We start from the raw sequence: 13,399 nt of genomic DNA, 5'->3' as shown, positions 1-13,399 counted from the left end.
CTGAACACCTCCAGCTCTCCCAGCCCGGCTCCAGAGGGGCTCCGGGCCTCAGAGCAGCTCCGTGGGCTCCTCTGGGCTCTGTCCAGCAGCTCCAGGTCCCTCCTGGGCAGTGCCGAGGGCTGGCCAGCTCTGCAGGTGGGCTCTCACCTGAGCGGGCAGAGGGGCCCAATCCCCCCCTGCCCACGCTCGGGGGGCTGAAGCCGCGTTGGCCGGGCCCTGCTGAGCTTCTCACCCACCCACACCCCCAAATCTTTCGGCAGGGCCATGGAAATGCTCCTTCCTGCTTTGGGGGGCACAGACGGAGCAGCGGGACCCCCGGGCACAGCCCCCACCCCGCGGGCGCCTGCCGGGAACCCGCGCTGAGAGCCGAGAAAAGCCGCAAGTCCCTTCCCGACCTTCCCCTAAAAGCTTTTCTCCGGGATTGAGGCGTGCCCGAGCCTGGAGTCGCCGTCGCGTGTTAAATCAGGCGCCAGGAGAAGCTCCCCAAAGCCGGGAGTGGCTCCACGAGGGGGGTCCAGGAGATCCCGCCCGCCTCCCCCCGCGGCCCAACTCGGCCCAACTCGTTCAAACCTGCCCAAAAAGGCCAGGGCAGACCCTCGGGCACCCGGCCCGGCCCGGCCACCCCCGGCCCCGGGGCTGACACTCGCCTGTGACCCCCGGGGCGACCGCGGCGCTGCCGGGGGCGAGGAGCAGGGGGAGCAGGAGGGGGACGGGGAACATCTGCGGGGCCGCCGGCGACAGCTCCGCCACCAGCCCCGGGCAGCTCCTCTGGGCGGGACCGCGCGGGGCCTGCCCTCCGGCCTCTCCTCCTCCTGCTGCTCCTCTTCTCGTCCCCTCTCCTCCCCTCCCCTTCCCTCTTTTCCCTCCCTTTCTTCCCTTCCCCTCCTCGCTTCCTCTCCTCTCTTCTACTCCTCCTCCTCTTCTTCTGTTTTCCTCCCGCTTCTCTCCTCTCCTCTCCTCTCCTCTCCTCTCCTCTCCTCTCCTCTCCTCTCCTCTCCTCTCCTCTCCTCTCCTCTCCTCTCCTCTCCTCTCCTCTCCTCTCCTCTCCTCTCCTCTCCTCTCCTCTCCTCTCCTCTCCTCTCCTCGTTTTCTCCTCCTCCTCCTCCTCCATCCCTCTCCCCTTTCCAGGACTTCCAAACCCAACACACAGAGCCCCCCAAGGCGCTGCCTCCTCCCGTCCCCCCTGTCCCTCCTCTACCTGTCACGGTGTAAAACCCCCAAATCCCAGCTCGGGGGCACGGGGGGAATGGCCTCGCCCTGTCCCCTCTCCTCAGCCACAGAAACTGGGGGTTTAACCATTTCCTGGAGCAGCTGTTTCAGCTCCCGGCAGGGCTGTGGGAAGGACGGGACATGGCTGGGATGCTGCTCCTGGAGGAGATTCACCTCGGAATGTTCCAGGCGGGATTGTCACAATGTTTTTTTCCTTCCCCAGGAGGTTGGGCAGCTTGGGAAGTGCTGGGGGCTTTGTGGCAGAGAAAAAAAAAAAATCCCATGGGGAGGCGCTCCAGGAGGACATCAAGAAAAGGACGACCGGGGACACAGGTGTGGCCAGGCAGGAGCCCACGCAGCCATCCCAGTCCCACTAGAGGGAGCGAGGAGATCAGCTGTGCCAGGAGCCGCGGAGGCGCTGGCACCGGGGAGCCCAGCCCAGGGAAGGAGCTGCAGCAGAACTTGCCTCTCATTGTCTGTCACTGTCTGTCATTGTCCGGTCATTGCCTGTCATTATCTGTCATTGCCTGTCATCCATCGCCGGAGCGCGGGGACGCTCCTGGCCGCGGCGTGGATGTCTCGGGAGCTGCTGTCTCTCCTTGGGATGGAGGCTGCTGCTCCTCATCCCTCCTGGGAAAGCTCGCGGGTTCAGGGCTCCTCCACCCATCTCTTCCCTGCCAGACTCCCGCCAGCAGCGCAGGGAGCACCCCTGGGTCCCCACAGAGCCTTTCTGCGCCTCTTTTCCCTCTCTTCCTACACCTTGGCTCCCAACCTCCACCAGCCAGGGGCCAGGAAGGGCTGTGAGGACCAGCTTGTGCCCATCCAGGCCAATGTCCTGTCCCACCTGGATGACCACCCATCCCTCCAGCTGGCACGTGTGAGGCTGGAGCAGCTCTGGAGCAGCTCCGATGCCACTGGGCAGGGAATGTGTCCACCTACTCTGTAATAACAGGGATAAACAAACGCTAGCCCCAGCCCACGGGTACAAGACAGCCAGGGAAGGGCTGGGGTGCTCCTAGGGTTGGAGGGAGGAGGCTGGACGCCTGACCCTCCCACTGGAAGTACGGTGTGATGAGGAAGAGGTTTTTCCCAAAAAACACAGCACAGTGTTTCAGCACAGGAACTGATGGGTTCCAATCGAAAGACAAGTATCTGAGGGCACATTCCAGGGAGGTTACGGCAGCTCCTGAGCCACACGCGATGACTTCACGTCGCAGGGGCTGCTGTTTCCTCAGGGAGGACCGTGTGGTCAACCCTGTTCGGAGTCATCAGCTGCCGGAGCCAGCGCCGGGCTGGGCTGTGCTGAAAGGAGCAGCGCGGGGAGCTGAGAGCCCTGGGACCTCCCCTGGGGGGAGCATCCTGCACTGACCCAGCTCAGGAGGTCTGCCTTGGCCATCCCAGGAAACGTGGAAAACAACTAAAATTGCACGTTTCACAATCCTGCCTGAAACAAACTGAAGCGAATCCAAGGGACAGGCTGGGAAATCCCAGACACAGCTCCATGTCCGTGTCAGCATCTCCCGCCGAGTTTCCCCCATCCCAGCCTCACTGAGAGCACCGGGAAACCCTAGCAAGCCCCTCTCCTACTCCCCTGCACTTGCTCTGCACCACGGGGCACTGAGGAAACAGATTTCCAGGCTCTGCCTGACCCGGCTCTCCCAGTGCACAGACCAGGAAACATTAGAAGTGAAAAACAACTCCTCAGCCAGGATTGAGGCATGCTTTTCCCCCTGGCTCCCACCCAATTTTCTCTGCAGAGCTCCAGTTCTGGTCCTGCCCTGACTCACAGATAAACCTTCTCTCTCCAAGAGGGCAGCCCCAGGCTCTGGGGTTCTGACTGCTCCTGGTTTCCCTCTGCTCCTCAGCAGAGCTCAGCCATGCCCCTGTCCCATCCCAGGGAGCAGCACAGAGAGCTGTGGTCCCAGGTTCCTTCAGCACAAACTTCTATGCCCCAAATGGCAAATCATAGAATTGTGGAATGGTTTGGTTTGGAAGGGATCCGAAACCCATCCCATTCCACCCCCTGTCATGGACAGGGACACCTTCCACTAGACCAGGCTGGCAGCTGTTCCCCAGATGTGCCCTTTGCAGCTCTTCCCCCCTCACCTGGCTCGGCAGGTCCTGAGCCCTTTTCCTGAGAACAACCAGGAGGGTTGAGTTATCACAGGATTTTTTTAGACATAATTAATCACCTCCCTCCCAGATCCCAGACTCCAAGGAAGACATCTGGCCTGGGGAAACATCTCCATGCCAGGACATTGATGGGGCTCTGGCACTGGGTAGACACTGAGCTGGTGGAGAGGCAGGGAAATCAGTCCTGGGCCTGGCAGGTGCTTTGGGGTGGGAGATCCCCTGCTCTGAGGCCCAGAGGCTCAGAGGAGCCCTGGCTTCATGGTGCTTCCAGGGACACTGCAGGGTCGGTGGGGAGGTGATGGCCCATAAGGCAGGCACCTCCATGATTGTCTGGGGGCTGCTGGGCTGGCTGGAGTCTGGGCTGAAGCCACCCACCCTCCCCAGGGCCCAGGGGACAGGAGGGAGTGGTTCTGCAGGGACACCAGTGCTCCTGTGCTTTCTCAGGTCTCACTTTCATTTCACCGGTAACAGCACCAGGAGCCACAGACTCACCTGAGTGCCACAGCAGCACCAGGGAACAGCAGCTTGTCCCACCTTTCTGCTTTCCAACCTGCTCCACGTTTCTATTGTGGAGCAATGGGAATGTGAGCCAGCAGCAGGACACAGCCTGGGGCTCAGCAGGGGTGGGCAGCCCTGCGCACATTCCAGGAGGACAGGGTGGGCACAGCCCCCCCAGCAAGGCCTCCAGGAGATGCTCAGCAGCTCTTGCCCTCCATGCTGTAAACCTGCACCTCTCTGAGCCTTTGCTGGTGGCCAGAGCTGACGTGAGGCCCATCACCTAAATCCGGCTCAGGTCATGTCCCTTCAGCCCTGAGACTCTCTCTTCTCAGCCCAGGGACACTGGGGTCTTCTCGCCTGGGGTCACCCCACACTGTCCTGTGATGGTGGCGTGAAGCTTATTCATAAATCATGGAATGGCTTGGGTGGAAAGGGACCTTAAAGCTCACCTAGTGCCACCCCCTGCCATGGGCCACCTTCCACTGTCCCAGGCTGCTCCAAGCCCCAATATCCAACCCGGCCTTGGGCACTTCCAGGGATCCAGGGGCAGCCACAGCTTCCCTGGGCACCCTGTGCCGGGCCTGCCCACCCTCGCAGCAGAGAATATGTTCCCAAATATGTTCCCAGTATCCCATCTAACCCTGTCCTCTGGCAGAGTTAAGCCATTCTCTGTGTCCTGTCGCTGTGTACCCGTGAAGTGACACTCTGGGGCTCCCTGGGGACACGCTCCGTCCCCGCAGCCCCGCTGCCTCCCGAGTCGCAACCCCGAGGCCACCATCGCACCGAGTGTCCCCTCGGTGGCCACGAGAGATCCCGCCTCTTCGGCCACAGGCCACCACCCCAACCCCGCCCCCCGCCCCGCCCCGCCCGTCCGTCCCGCCGCGCTCGGGCCCGGGGCAGCGGGACCGGGACCGGGCCGGGCCATGGCCCCGCACCCGCCCAGCGCCGGGCAGTACCTGCGCTCCGACAGCGGCGGCTCCGACACGCCTATGCTGGCCGAGGGTCCCGCTGCCGGGCCCGCTCCCGGTGACTGTCCCGGTCCCGGTGCCGGTCCGGACGGCGGCCCCGGTGCGGCGCGGGGGCAGCGGCGGCGGCGGTGCGGGCCGCTGTGGGGCAGCGTGGCCGTCATGGCTATCCTGGCGCTGCAGATCGCCTCCACCACCGGCCTCTTCGTCTACTTCACCATGGCCATCTCCAAGGTGAGCTTTGTCCCGGGACCGGCGGCGGGGCTGCGGCCCCGGGAGTCCCGGCGGCTGCGGGAGGTCTCTGCCCGCTCCCGCCCCTCGCCTCTGCCCGCCGGGCACGGCAGCGACCGGCTCCCCGGGGAGACGCGGGGCAAGATGTGGATTGGGGGGTGGACACTGCCCCAGCTCCCCGGGGAGCCGCGGGGCCAGATGTGGATTGGGGGTGGACACTGCCCCAGCTCCCCGGGGAGCCGCGGGGCCAGATGTGGATTGGGGGGTGGACACTGTCCCCGCTCCCCGGGGAGCCGCGGGGCCAGATGTGGATTGGGGGTGGAAATTGCCCGAGCTCCGCCCGGAGCTGCAGATCCAGCTGTGCAGGCGTGGGCGGAGGGGTGGACATTGTCGCCAATCCAGATGTGGAGAGACGGCGCCTTTGTCCTGGGCCCCGCCTGGAGCTGATGTTTGCACTGGTCGGGGGGGGGGGGGCTCTGCTCTGGGATGATCCCATCCGAGTCTCCAGCCCCAGACAGGGGTGCGGGCGGACTTCCCTGGGCTCCAGACCCCACTGAACCCTGGTTCTGGCTTTATCTCTCCCTCCTCCCATTCCCATTCCCATCTCTTCCACACTCCAGGACCCCCAAATCCTCCTCACCCCCTTTGTGAGATGCTGGGACCCCCATTCCAGCAGCTCTTTGCTTGCTCCAGTGCAGCCCCACCAACTGTGCTGGGATCCCGCCATTCCCACCTCCCACGGGGTTCAGTCGGGCAAAACCACTCCCAAACTTGGCCGTGACGGGTCTGATCCTTTCAACAGCCTCGCCAGCCCCTCCCCTCATCTGCTGATTCCGACTCACAACAACCCCTCAGCACCGGGAGGGAAACGCCAGTCAGGAGATCCATGGGTAGAGGGAAATTCGGGGCTGGCAGCAGCTACATGGAAGCCACCCTCATCCCTGAGGATGCGGAGGAAAAAAAAAAAATTAAAAGGGTCCTGCAGTGCCAGACATTCCACAAAACACACCAGAGACGGGGAAGAAGGAAAAGCCCTGCCACGGATGCAGGGGGAATAAACAGCCTGTCTGGATCCAGCGGAGGATCCTTCGGAGCGGGCTCCAGCCCTCCTTCGGGCTTTGTCTCCATCCCTGAGTCACATGAGGTCCCGCTGTAAGGGATTTACATGAAAGGCGGGGAGAGGAGGGGAATGGGGAGACACAGCCCCAGGGAGGAGGCGGAGGGAGGAGGAAACCACTGTAGTGGAACAATTTGGGCTAATTTCAGCGGCCGGTCACTGGATCTGTGCTGGGAGTGGGGAGTCAGTCTCCTGGAGCCCCTTTAGGCCCTGGAAGGGGCTCTGAGCTCTCCCTGGAGCCTTCTCCAGGTGAACGCTCCCAGCTCTGCCAGCCTGGCTCCAGGGCAGAGCGGCTCCCGCCCTCGGAACATCTCCGTGGCTTTCTCTAGAGCCTCTCCAGCAGCTTCCCGTGCCGGGCTGGCCCCGGTTCCGCGGGCGGGCACACGCCGCAGTCAGCCCGGAGGAGCTGCGCGGGCGGCCCTGCCCGGGCACGCACCCGCCGCGGGCATTCCAAGGGAACAGCCCCATCCCCGGGGGATTCCCTGCCTTGGCAGCACCCGGCACTCCCACCTGGGCGGGCAGGTGTGTGCAGGAACAGCCTGCGAACCCTCCCGCGGGGAATGGCCAGGGGCAGAGGTGAACCCAGTCCTTTCAATATGACCTCGTAGGATCGTACTGGTCCTATGGATCCTGCGGATCCTGGCTGTCCTGTGGATCTAGAGGCTGAGCTGATCCCAGTATCCTGGTTGTTCTCTGAGGGAGCCGGGCTGAAGGCAGCTGCCGCTGCTCACACCCCGGCAGGATCCCAGCTGCTCCCTCGCTCTGTTCCCGTTTGCCATCACGCTCTGTTTCCATCCCAGCTGAAATCCCAGGCTCCGGGCAGTGCAGAGGAGCTGCGGTGTCTGCAGGTGCTCAATCAGCAGCCTGAGGGCTCCAGCCTGGAGAAGCTGAGCAGCAGCCAGGGCTGCCTCAAGCTGGCCAGCACCATCAAAGCCTATGTGGCCACGGTGAGCCCGGGACCAGGGGAGGATGGGAGAGCTCCTGGTTGTCCCCGTGCCTCAGTTTCTCCATCTGCCTCACCAGAGCAGTGGGAGGGGGGAATAGCCAGGATGGTTCAAGGTGGGAGTGGGACTCAAGCCCTTCACAGCAAGGAGGTGGTGGGGCTCAGAGACAGCATGACAGGGAAGGTGATGGAGGCTTGGAGTAGGAGCTCAGGCATGGGGAATCCCCGTGTCACCTTTAACCAGGGAACTTTCTCTTCTCTGTGGCACAGGTGACCGAGAACATTATCCGCAGGAGCGTGGTGAAGGGTGAGTCCCTCCTGGACCAGAGCCTGATCCATGCAAGCTGTGACCCACGGGAGCTGTGACCCATGGGAACTGTGATCCAGGGAGCTGGGACCCAGGGAGATGGGATCCACGGGAGCTGGGATCCAGGGAGATGGGACCCAGAAAGATGGGATCCATGGGAGCAGGGATCCTGGGAGGCCAGCAGGGGATGGGGTGGGCAGTCACTCCTGCGGCAAACTCCGGTGCTGTAAGCTGGGGCAGGAGAGGGGAGAGCCAGGATTGTCACTTGCCATGACAGGCACACGTTCTGGGAACAGGCTGGGGGACAGCCACGTCCATTTGTCCAGAGGCTGGGGAAGCAGGGCTGTGCCACACACTGATATGTTGGTTGATGACTGACAAGACATTTCCATCCCTCAATAATCATTTGCTCTGGTGGGTCAGTGGGGCATTCCCTGCCCTGCCGGCATGGGGCTGGGTGTCCCCACGCTGTTCTTACATCTGTCCCTTTCCTGCAGAGGCCTGGCGGAGCTACTTCAACACCTCAGAGGGGCAACTTCCTCCCAAAATAGCTGGGAAACCCTCAGCACATCTCACCCTCCGCCCACAGAGCCTGGCTCAGGATGGTGAGTTGGGGAACCCCTCTGGGCACTGCTGGGTCTCCAAGATGGGAACGGGAGAGATCAAAGGGCAGGGGGCCAGGATGGGGGCGGCTGATGGGGAGAGGTGTCTCCTGTTCACTCCAAGACCACCAAGCTCCACCCTCTGAGCTGATGGCTGGGAAGGAGTCAGAGCCACCCCCTCCCCTCTGTGTGACCCTGTCAGGTCTGTCAGGTCGCTCCCCTCAGTGACCGTCCCTTCCCTCAGGACGCTCCCAGCGCTCCGGGAATCTCTCCCAGTCATGCCGCCACGCCATCACGCATTGGGGGCACAGCAGCCTCCTGTCCCACGTGCAGAACATGACGTACCGGGCCGGACGGCTGCGCGTGGAGCAGCCGGGCAAGTACTACGTGTACTCGCAGATCTACTTCCGCTACCGCGGCGCCGGCCGCGACTCGGGCCCTCAGCTCGTGCAGTGCATCCAGTGGCAGCCGGCCCACAGCCCACCCGTGCTGCTGCTCAAGGGCGTGGGCACCAAGTGCTGGGCGCCCGAGGCTGACTACGGGCTCCACGCGCTCTACCAGGGGGGACTCTTCGAGCTCAAGGCCGGGGACGAGCTGTTCGTCTCCGTCTCCTCCTTGGCCATCGACTCCAATGACGCAGCAGCCAGTTACTTCGGGGCCTTCCGGCTCGACCTGTGACGCCCCTCCCCTCCCACCTGGCCCTGGACAGCGGCCAATGGCCCATGGTGGCACAGGCTCTTATGGCTGCGTTGTCCTTTGTGGTGAGGGATGAGCCAAGAAGGGCACAGGGGTGGCTGCCCGCAGGGCCCTGCTGTGCTCGGTGCCACCCTCCACGTGGGAGGCAGCTGTGAACCAGGAAGGGTCTCCGAGGGCCTACAGGGGACATGCATGAGGAGGGACATCCTAGCCCCGGTGGCACAGCACCTCCCAACGGCTCCCTGCAGCAGGAAAGGCACCAGGACTACTCTGCCACTGCAAGACAAAGTGTCCCCACGGCAGGGTGAAACCTATGAGTCTGACCCCACCTTGGGCAGGGCTGTGGGTGCCAGGACCTGGGGCTGGAAGCACCCTGGGGCACAGGGCTGGCACCCCTGGGACACATGTTGTGGGGATGGGTGCAGTGTCCACCTCTGGAAGGGAATGAAGGAGTTTCAGTTTGGGAGATGAAAGCCTGGGACAACAGCACCAGTGGCTGCAGGGAGGGCAAAGGGCAGGACCGTGACACCACAGCAGTCACCAGTCCTGGCACCACACCCAGCACGTGGCACTGGGGCACGTGGTGACTGAGCCAAGCTGCACAGGACCAGGAGCTCAGCACAGCTGCTGACCCAGCACCTCTTCCCATGTGGATTTTGTCCTGCCCAGCCCTCATGGACAGCACAGTCCCCACTTCCTCACACCTCCAGCCCTGGCAATCCCTGCAGGATTCCAGCTCTGGGTGAGCCCCATGGTCACAGCAAGACCTTGGAGGGACCAAACCAGCCCTTGGGTGATGTGATGGAGCCACTCCAGAGGCCAAAGGTGGGTTCAGGCAGGGCAGAGCAGGGCCCAGCTGGCTCAGCCCATGGACACTGGGTGGGCAGAGCCCCCTTTTCCCCCTGTACTCTCTGTATCCTACTAAGACTGGGGGGATTTACACAGTGGCAGCATGGGCTGCCACAGGCATGGGGCTCCCAGGGAGGATGGAATAAAGCCTTGTACTCCAGCACAGGTCTGGCCCCTTTGCACCCAGGGTGGGCCTGGAGCCAGGTGGAGCAGGGCTGGGCCACTGCCAGAGCTCCAGACAGAGCCCAGCAAAGTCTCCTGCTCATCCTGCACCCACAGCACCTCCAGGGGCTCTGCAGCTGCCAGCCCCCACGGGCACCCGAGGCAATCCCAAGGGGATGTGTTCCTGCTTCTCAACCCAGAGCCTTCATTCCCGCTGCGCTCAGCTCCTGCAGAGACCCCATGAGATCTGAGCCCATCCCAGCTCCTCCCCTGCACCCATCAGCTCCCAGGGCGTCCCAGTGCTCCTCCTCTTTGAGTTTGGGATTGCTGAGCCCAGCCCAGGACACAGCCAGGCCCCGGGGTCACCAATGGGCTGTTCCTGGGCAGCTCCTGCCATCCCTCCTGCAGCTTCCCAGGCCTGACTCCCTGCCCTCCACATCCAGCCAGGGCTGGGGGCTGAGCCAGGCAGTTCCCACCTCCCCCCACCTCCCAGCTGCTGGGCATTCCCACTCTCCAGCCCCCATCCCCTGCAGGCTCCCAATCCAGGGGGGTGGGTTCAACCCCCACAGGGCACAGTGCCACCCTGGCACCTACACACAAGCACCTGGACCAGCCCCAATGCAAGGGAAAATTCCCCAGCTCATCCAGAATCTCCAAAAGCTCATCCAAAGCCAGAGAGCACCAAGAGCAGCCTCCTGCAGCCTCCAAAGGGGTGACAGGGCTGATCCCCCCATTGCAGGGCTGCAGTCCCATTTCCCCAGTCCCCTTGGAGGGATGGAGGGAGCTGTGCCTTAGCTCTGCAGCACTTGGTCCTGGAGCATGCTGGGCTCTTGCCCAAAGCAAAAAAAGCACTCCAAACTCCTCCATTCTAAAACCATCCCTTTTCCTCCACCTCTCATTCCCCCTCCTGCTGTCCCAACCACCTCAGTGACCCACATCAGGGCTCTTGAGATCCTCAGGTCTCAAACACCTTCAGGAGCACCAAGCTTATCCCACCTCTGGCAGCAGCCATGGGAGAGCAGGGCTGAAGCAGGGAGCTGGGGCTGCAGGAAACGCAGCAGGTGGTTCCAAGATTTCCTTTGAAAGGGAGTTGAACGTGGACACAGCCCAAGGGGGCCGGCAGAAGCTGTGTTTGCCATGGAGGAAGCAGGGAAAGCAGTGAGTGGGGAGAGCTGGGCTCGGCGCCAGCAGGCTATGGCCCACCCTGCTTTCCTGGAAAGGAGAAGGCTCGTGGGTGGGTGGATGGGAGAAGGAGAACTCCAGCAGCATCAGGGCAAAGAGCAGCCTCACCCTGTCTGGGGAGAGCCCAGCTGGAATTCCTCTCTGTGAGGAACTGGCACAGGTTACCCGGAGAGCCTCGGCCCCTGCAGCCCCTCTGCCTCCTCCGTGGTCCTCCCTGTCCCGGTGCTTCCAGCAGAAGGGCTGGACACCCCCAGCCTGGATTGGCCACCAGCAGGAGAACCCAGCAGCATGAAAACCCGGCCTCCACAAAAACTGCCTGAGGCACCTGTGCCAACAGGACCTGTCCCAGGACTTGCTCCAGGAACGAAAGAACAAAGTGTGGAAAGACCTGGAAGAGGACACACCATTTTTCTCTGACTAAGGAAACAAAACCTGCTGTGCAAATGGAGCAAAGTACTGAAGATTTGTCATACAACTTTTTTGTTATTGTTAAAACTGTTTATTAGAAATTACAACTCACTATTTTAACATGTGTATTGCTGACAAGTTCACTGTAACTCCTGCTAGAAAGCAAAGTCAATGTTCCCTAAACCAACTCTGCAGCCCCTCACACAGCCTCCTCTGCCAGCACGTCCCGCAGCTGGGGAGAGCCACAAGAACAAACAAGTCCCCATTATCCCTTCTGACCCTGTCCCCCAAAACTGAGAGCTCCAGCTCCCCAGGCAGCACGTCCCTACAGTGTCCCTACAGTGACAACTCCGGAGCCTCCCTGCCCTCCCCTAACACCTCAAGCTGAAGGAGGAGAGGGTCAGAAGGGATAGTGGTGAGAAATTCCCTGTGAGAGAGGTGAGGCCCTGGCACAGGGTGCCTGGAGCAGCTGGGGCTGCCCCTGGATCCCTGGCAGTGCCCAAGGCCAGGCTGGATGGGGCTGGGAGCAGCCTGGGACAGGGGAAGGTGTCCCTGCCATGGCAGGGGTGGAGCCAGACAAGCTTCATGACCCTTCCAATCCAAACCATTCCAGAATTCTGATTCCCTCCTGCTCTAGCCCAGCCTAGGAGGTGGGGGGGGTGACTGCAGCACTAATAAAATCTCCACACTGACCTGATTTCCCATGGCCTCGCCCTGTGGATTCAATCCAGACAAAAAGTGCTTCCTGCAGCTGCTGCCAAAGGACCCTCTTATCTCCGCTGCTGAGGAGCTGCTTCTACCTCAGCCCAGGGTGTTCACGGACCTGAGCCTTCGTCTCTAAATAAATCCTGGGCCAAAAGCTCTTTTGTCCCCTCTTTGTTGTTATGAACCAGCTCATTGCCACTTCCAAGTCTCCATCCCTGCCCAGACATGATCTCGTTTTACTTTCAAGTTCCCAGTCTGGCTCGAGTTCACAGAAGGGAGAGGAAATCCACGCCGAAATCCACGTCACCCCGGCAGGAAATCATTCCTTGGGACACTGTAAATAAAGCACACAAAGAGAGGCAGCGGGGTGTGGTGAGAGCCCAGCAGCGCCCCTCGCTCTGCCCCAGGGCACCTCACCAGCCACAGCTCCCCCCAGGCAGGAATTCAGCCTGAAAAAAAGAGAGAAACAAAAAAGAAACGTCTTTCCTACAGCACGAAGGATTCCTGGAGCCGAGGGATGGATGCTCCTTAAACCCTCAGGAAAGCATTGATGCAGGGGCGCTGTGAGCGAGCAGGGGAGGCCGGTGCTGCTGCAGGCAGGAGGCTCAGCTCATCCCTTGAGGAATGCCAGATGGTTTGGGTCGGAAGGACCTTTAATCCCATCCCAACTGCGCTGCTCCCAGCCCCTTTCCCGCGGCCCCACTGAGAGCCCAGAGGAAAGAAGGGGATTTCTCTCCTTTCCAGGCGCAGTTGTCTTTCCCCGCGCAGCCCGTGGCTCCCAGCAGCAGCGGGGCCGTTCGCCCGGTTCCCTGTCGGTCTCAGCAGCCCCGGCCCCGGCTCTGCCCACGGGCTGAGCGAGCTGAGCACAAGGGAAGCGCTGAGCCAGCCCCAGCCGGTGCACGGGCCTCCCGCACCACTCACACGCGCCTTTCTCCTTTTATTCCCCCGTGAGACAACCTGGAGACATCGGGAAGGAATAATTCCACATTTAAAGAAAATTCCTCCTTTTGTGTTCTGTTCAAACCCTTGCACTATTCCACAGAACCAAGAAATCAGACTGGTTTGGGTTGGGACCTTAAAGATCAGCTCAGTGGGAGGCTCAAAGTCGGCTCCCTCCAGTCCCTTCCTGCCCTTCCAGCCTCCGACAGCCTTGTCCCATAGAGGTCCCCAAAGTCATGGGCCATAAATGGGATATTGCAACCCCCCCCAGGTCTTTGCGGGTCGCTCATCCAGTGGATGGACCTCCCCGGCTCCGTCCTGCATCCCCGTTTGTCTGCCGAAGGGAACCGCAGGGCTCCTCCTGCAGTGAAGCAATGGAAGAGCAAGAACTGGCCTGGGCAGAGCCCTTCTCAGGAGCTGGAAGTTTGGCACCGTGAGGACTCCAGATCCTGC

The 13,399-nt window shown here is 61.9% G+C and overlaps 1 protein-coding gene across 1 annotated transcript; it reads left to right on the top strand.

Annotated features, from left to right (window-relative positions):
* The first annotated feature begins 4,699 nt into the window (after positions 1–4,699).
* Positions 4,700–11,422, top strand: LOC137482645 (tumor necrosis factor ligand superfamily member 10-like). The gene is made up of 5 exons (XM_068205148.1): positions 4,700–5,039; positions 6,954–7,100; positions 7,367–7,403; positions 7,901–8,008; positions 8,250–11,422. The coding sequence occupies exons 1-5, from the start codon at positions 4,764–4,766 to the stop codon at positions 8,681–8,683; spliced, it is 1,002 nt and encodes a 333-aa protein (XP_068061249.1). The 5' UTR covers positions 4,700–4,763; the 3' UTR covers positions 8,684–11,422.
* Positions 11,423–13,399: the final 1,977 nt, after the last annotated feature.

Source organism: Anomalospiza imberbis, chromosome 14 (genome assembly GCF_031753505.1).
Source record: "Anomalospiza imberbis isolate Cuckoo-Finch-1a 21T00152 chromosome 14, ASM3175350v1, whole genome shotgun sequence".
NCBI lineage: Eukaryota > Metazoa > Chordata > Aves > Passeriformes > Viduidae > Anomalospiza > Anomalospiza imberbis.
This window is presented reverse-complemented; position numbering and strand designations above follow the sequence as displayed.

Coding starts and splice junctions, on each gene's coding strand:
- LOC137482645 (XM_068205148.1), top strand. CDS start 4,764: ATGGCCCCGCACCCGCCCAGCGCCGGGCAGTACCTGCGCTCCGACAGC. Junction 5,040..6,953: donor TCACCATGGCCATCTCCAAG/GTGAGCTTTGTC, acceptor TTTCCATCCCAG/CTGAAATCCCAGGCTCCGGG. Junction 8,009..8,249: donor ACAGAGCCTGGCTCAGGATG/GTGAGTTGGGGA, acceptor CCCTTCCCTCAG/GACGCTCCCAGCGCTCCGGG.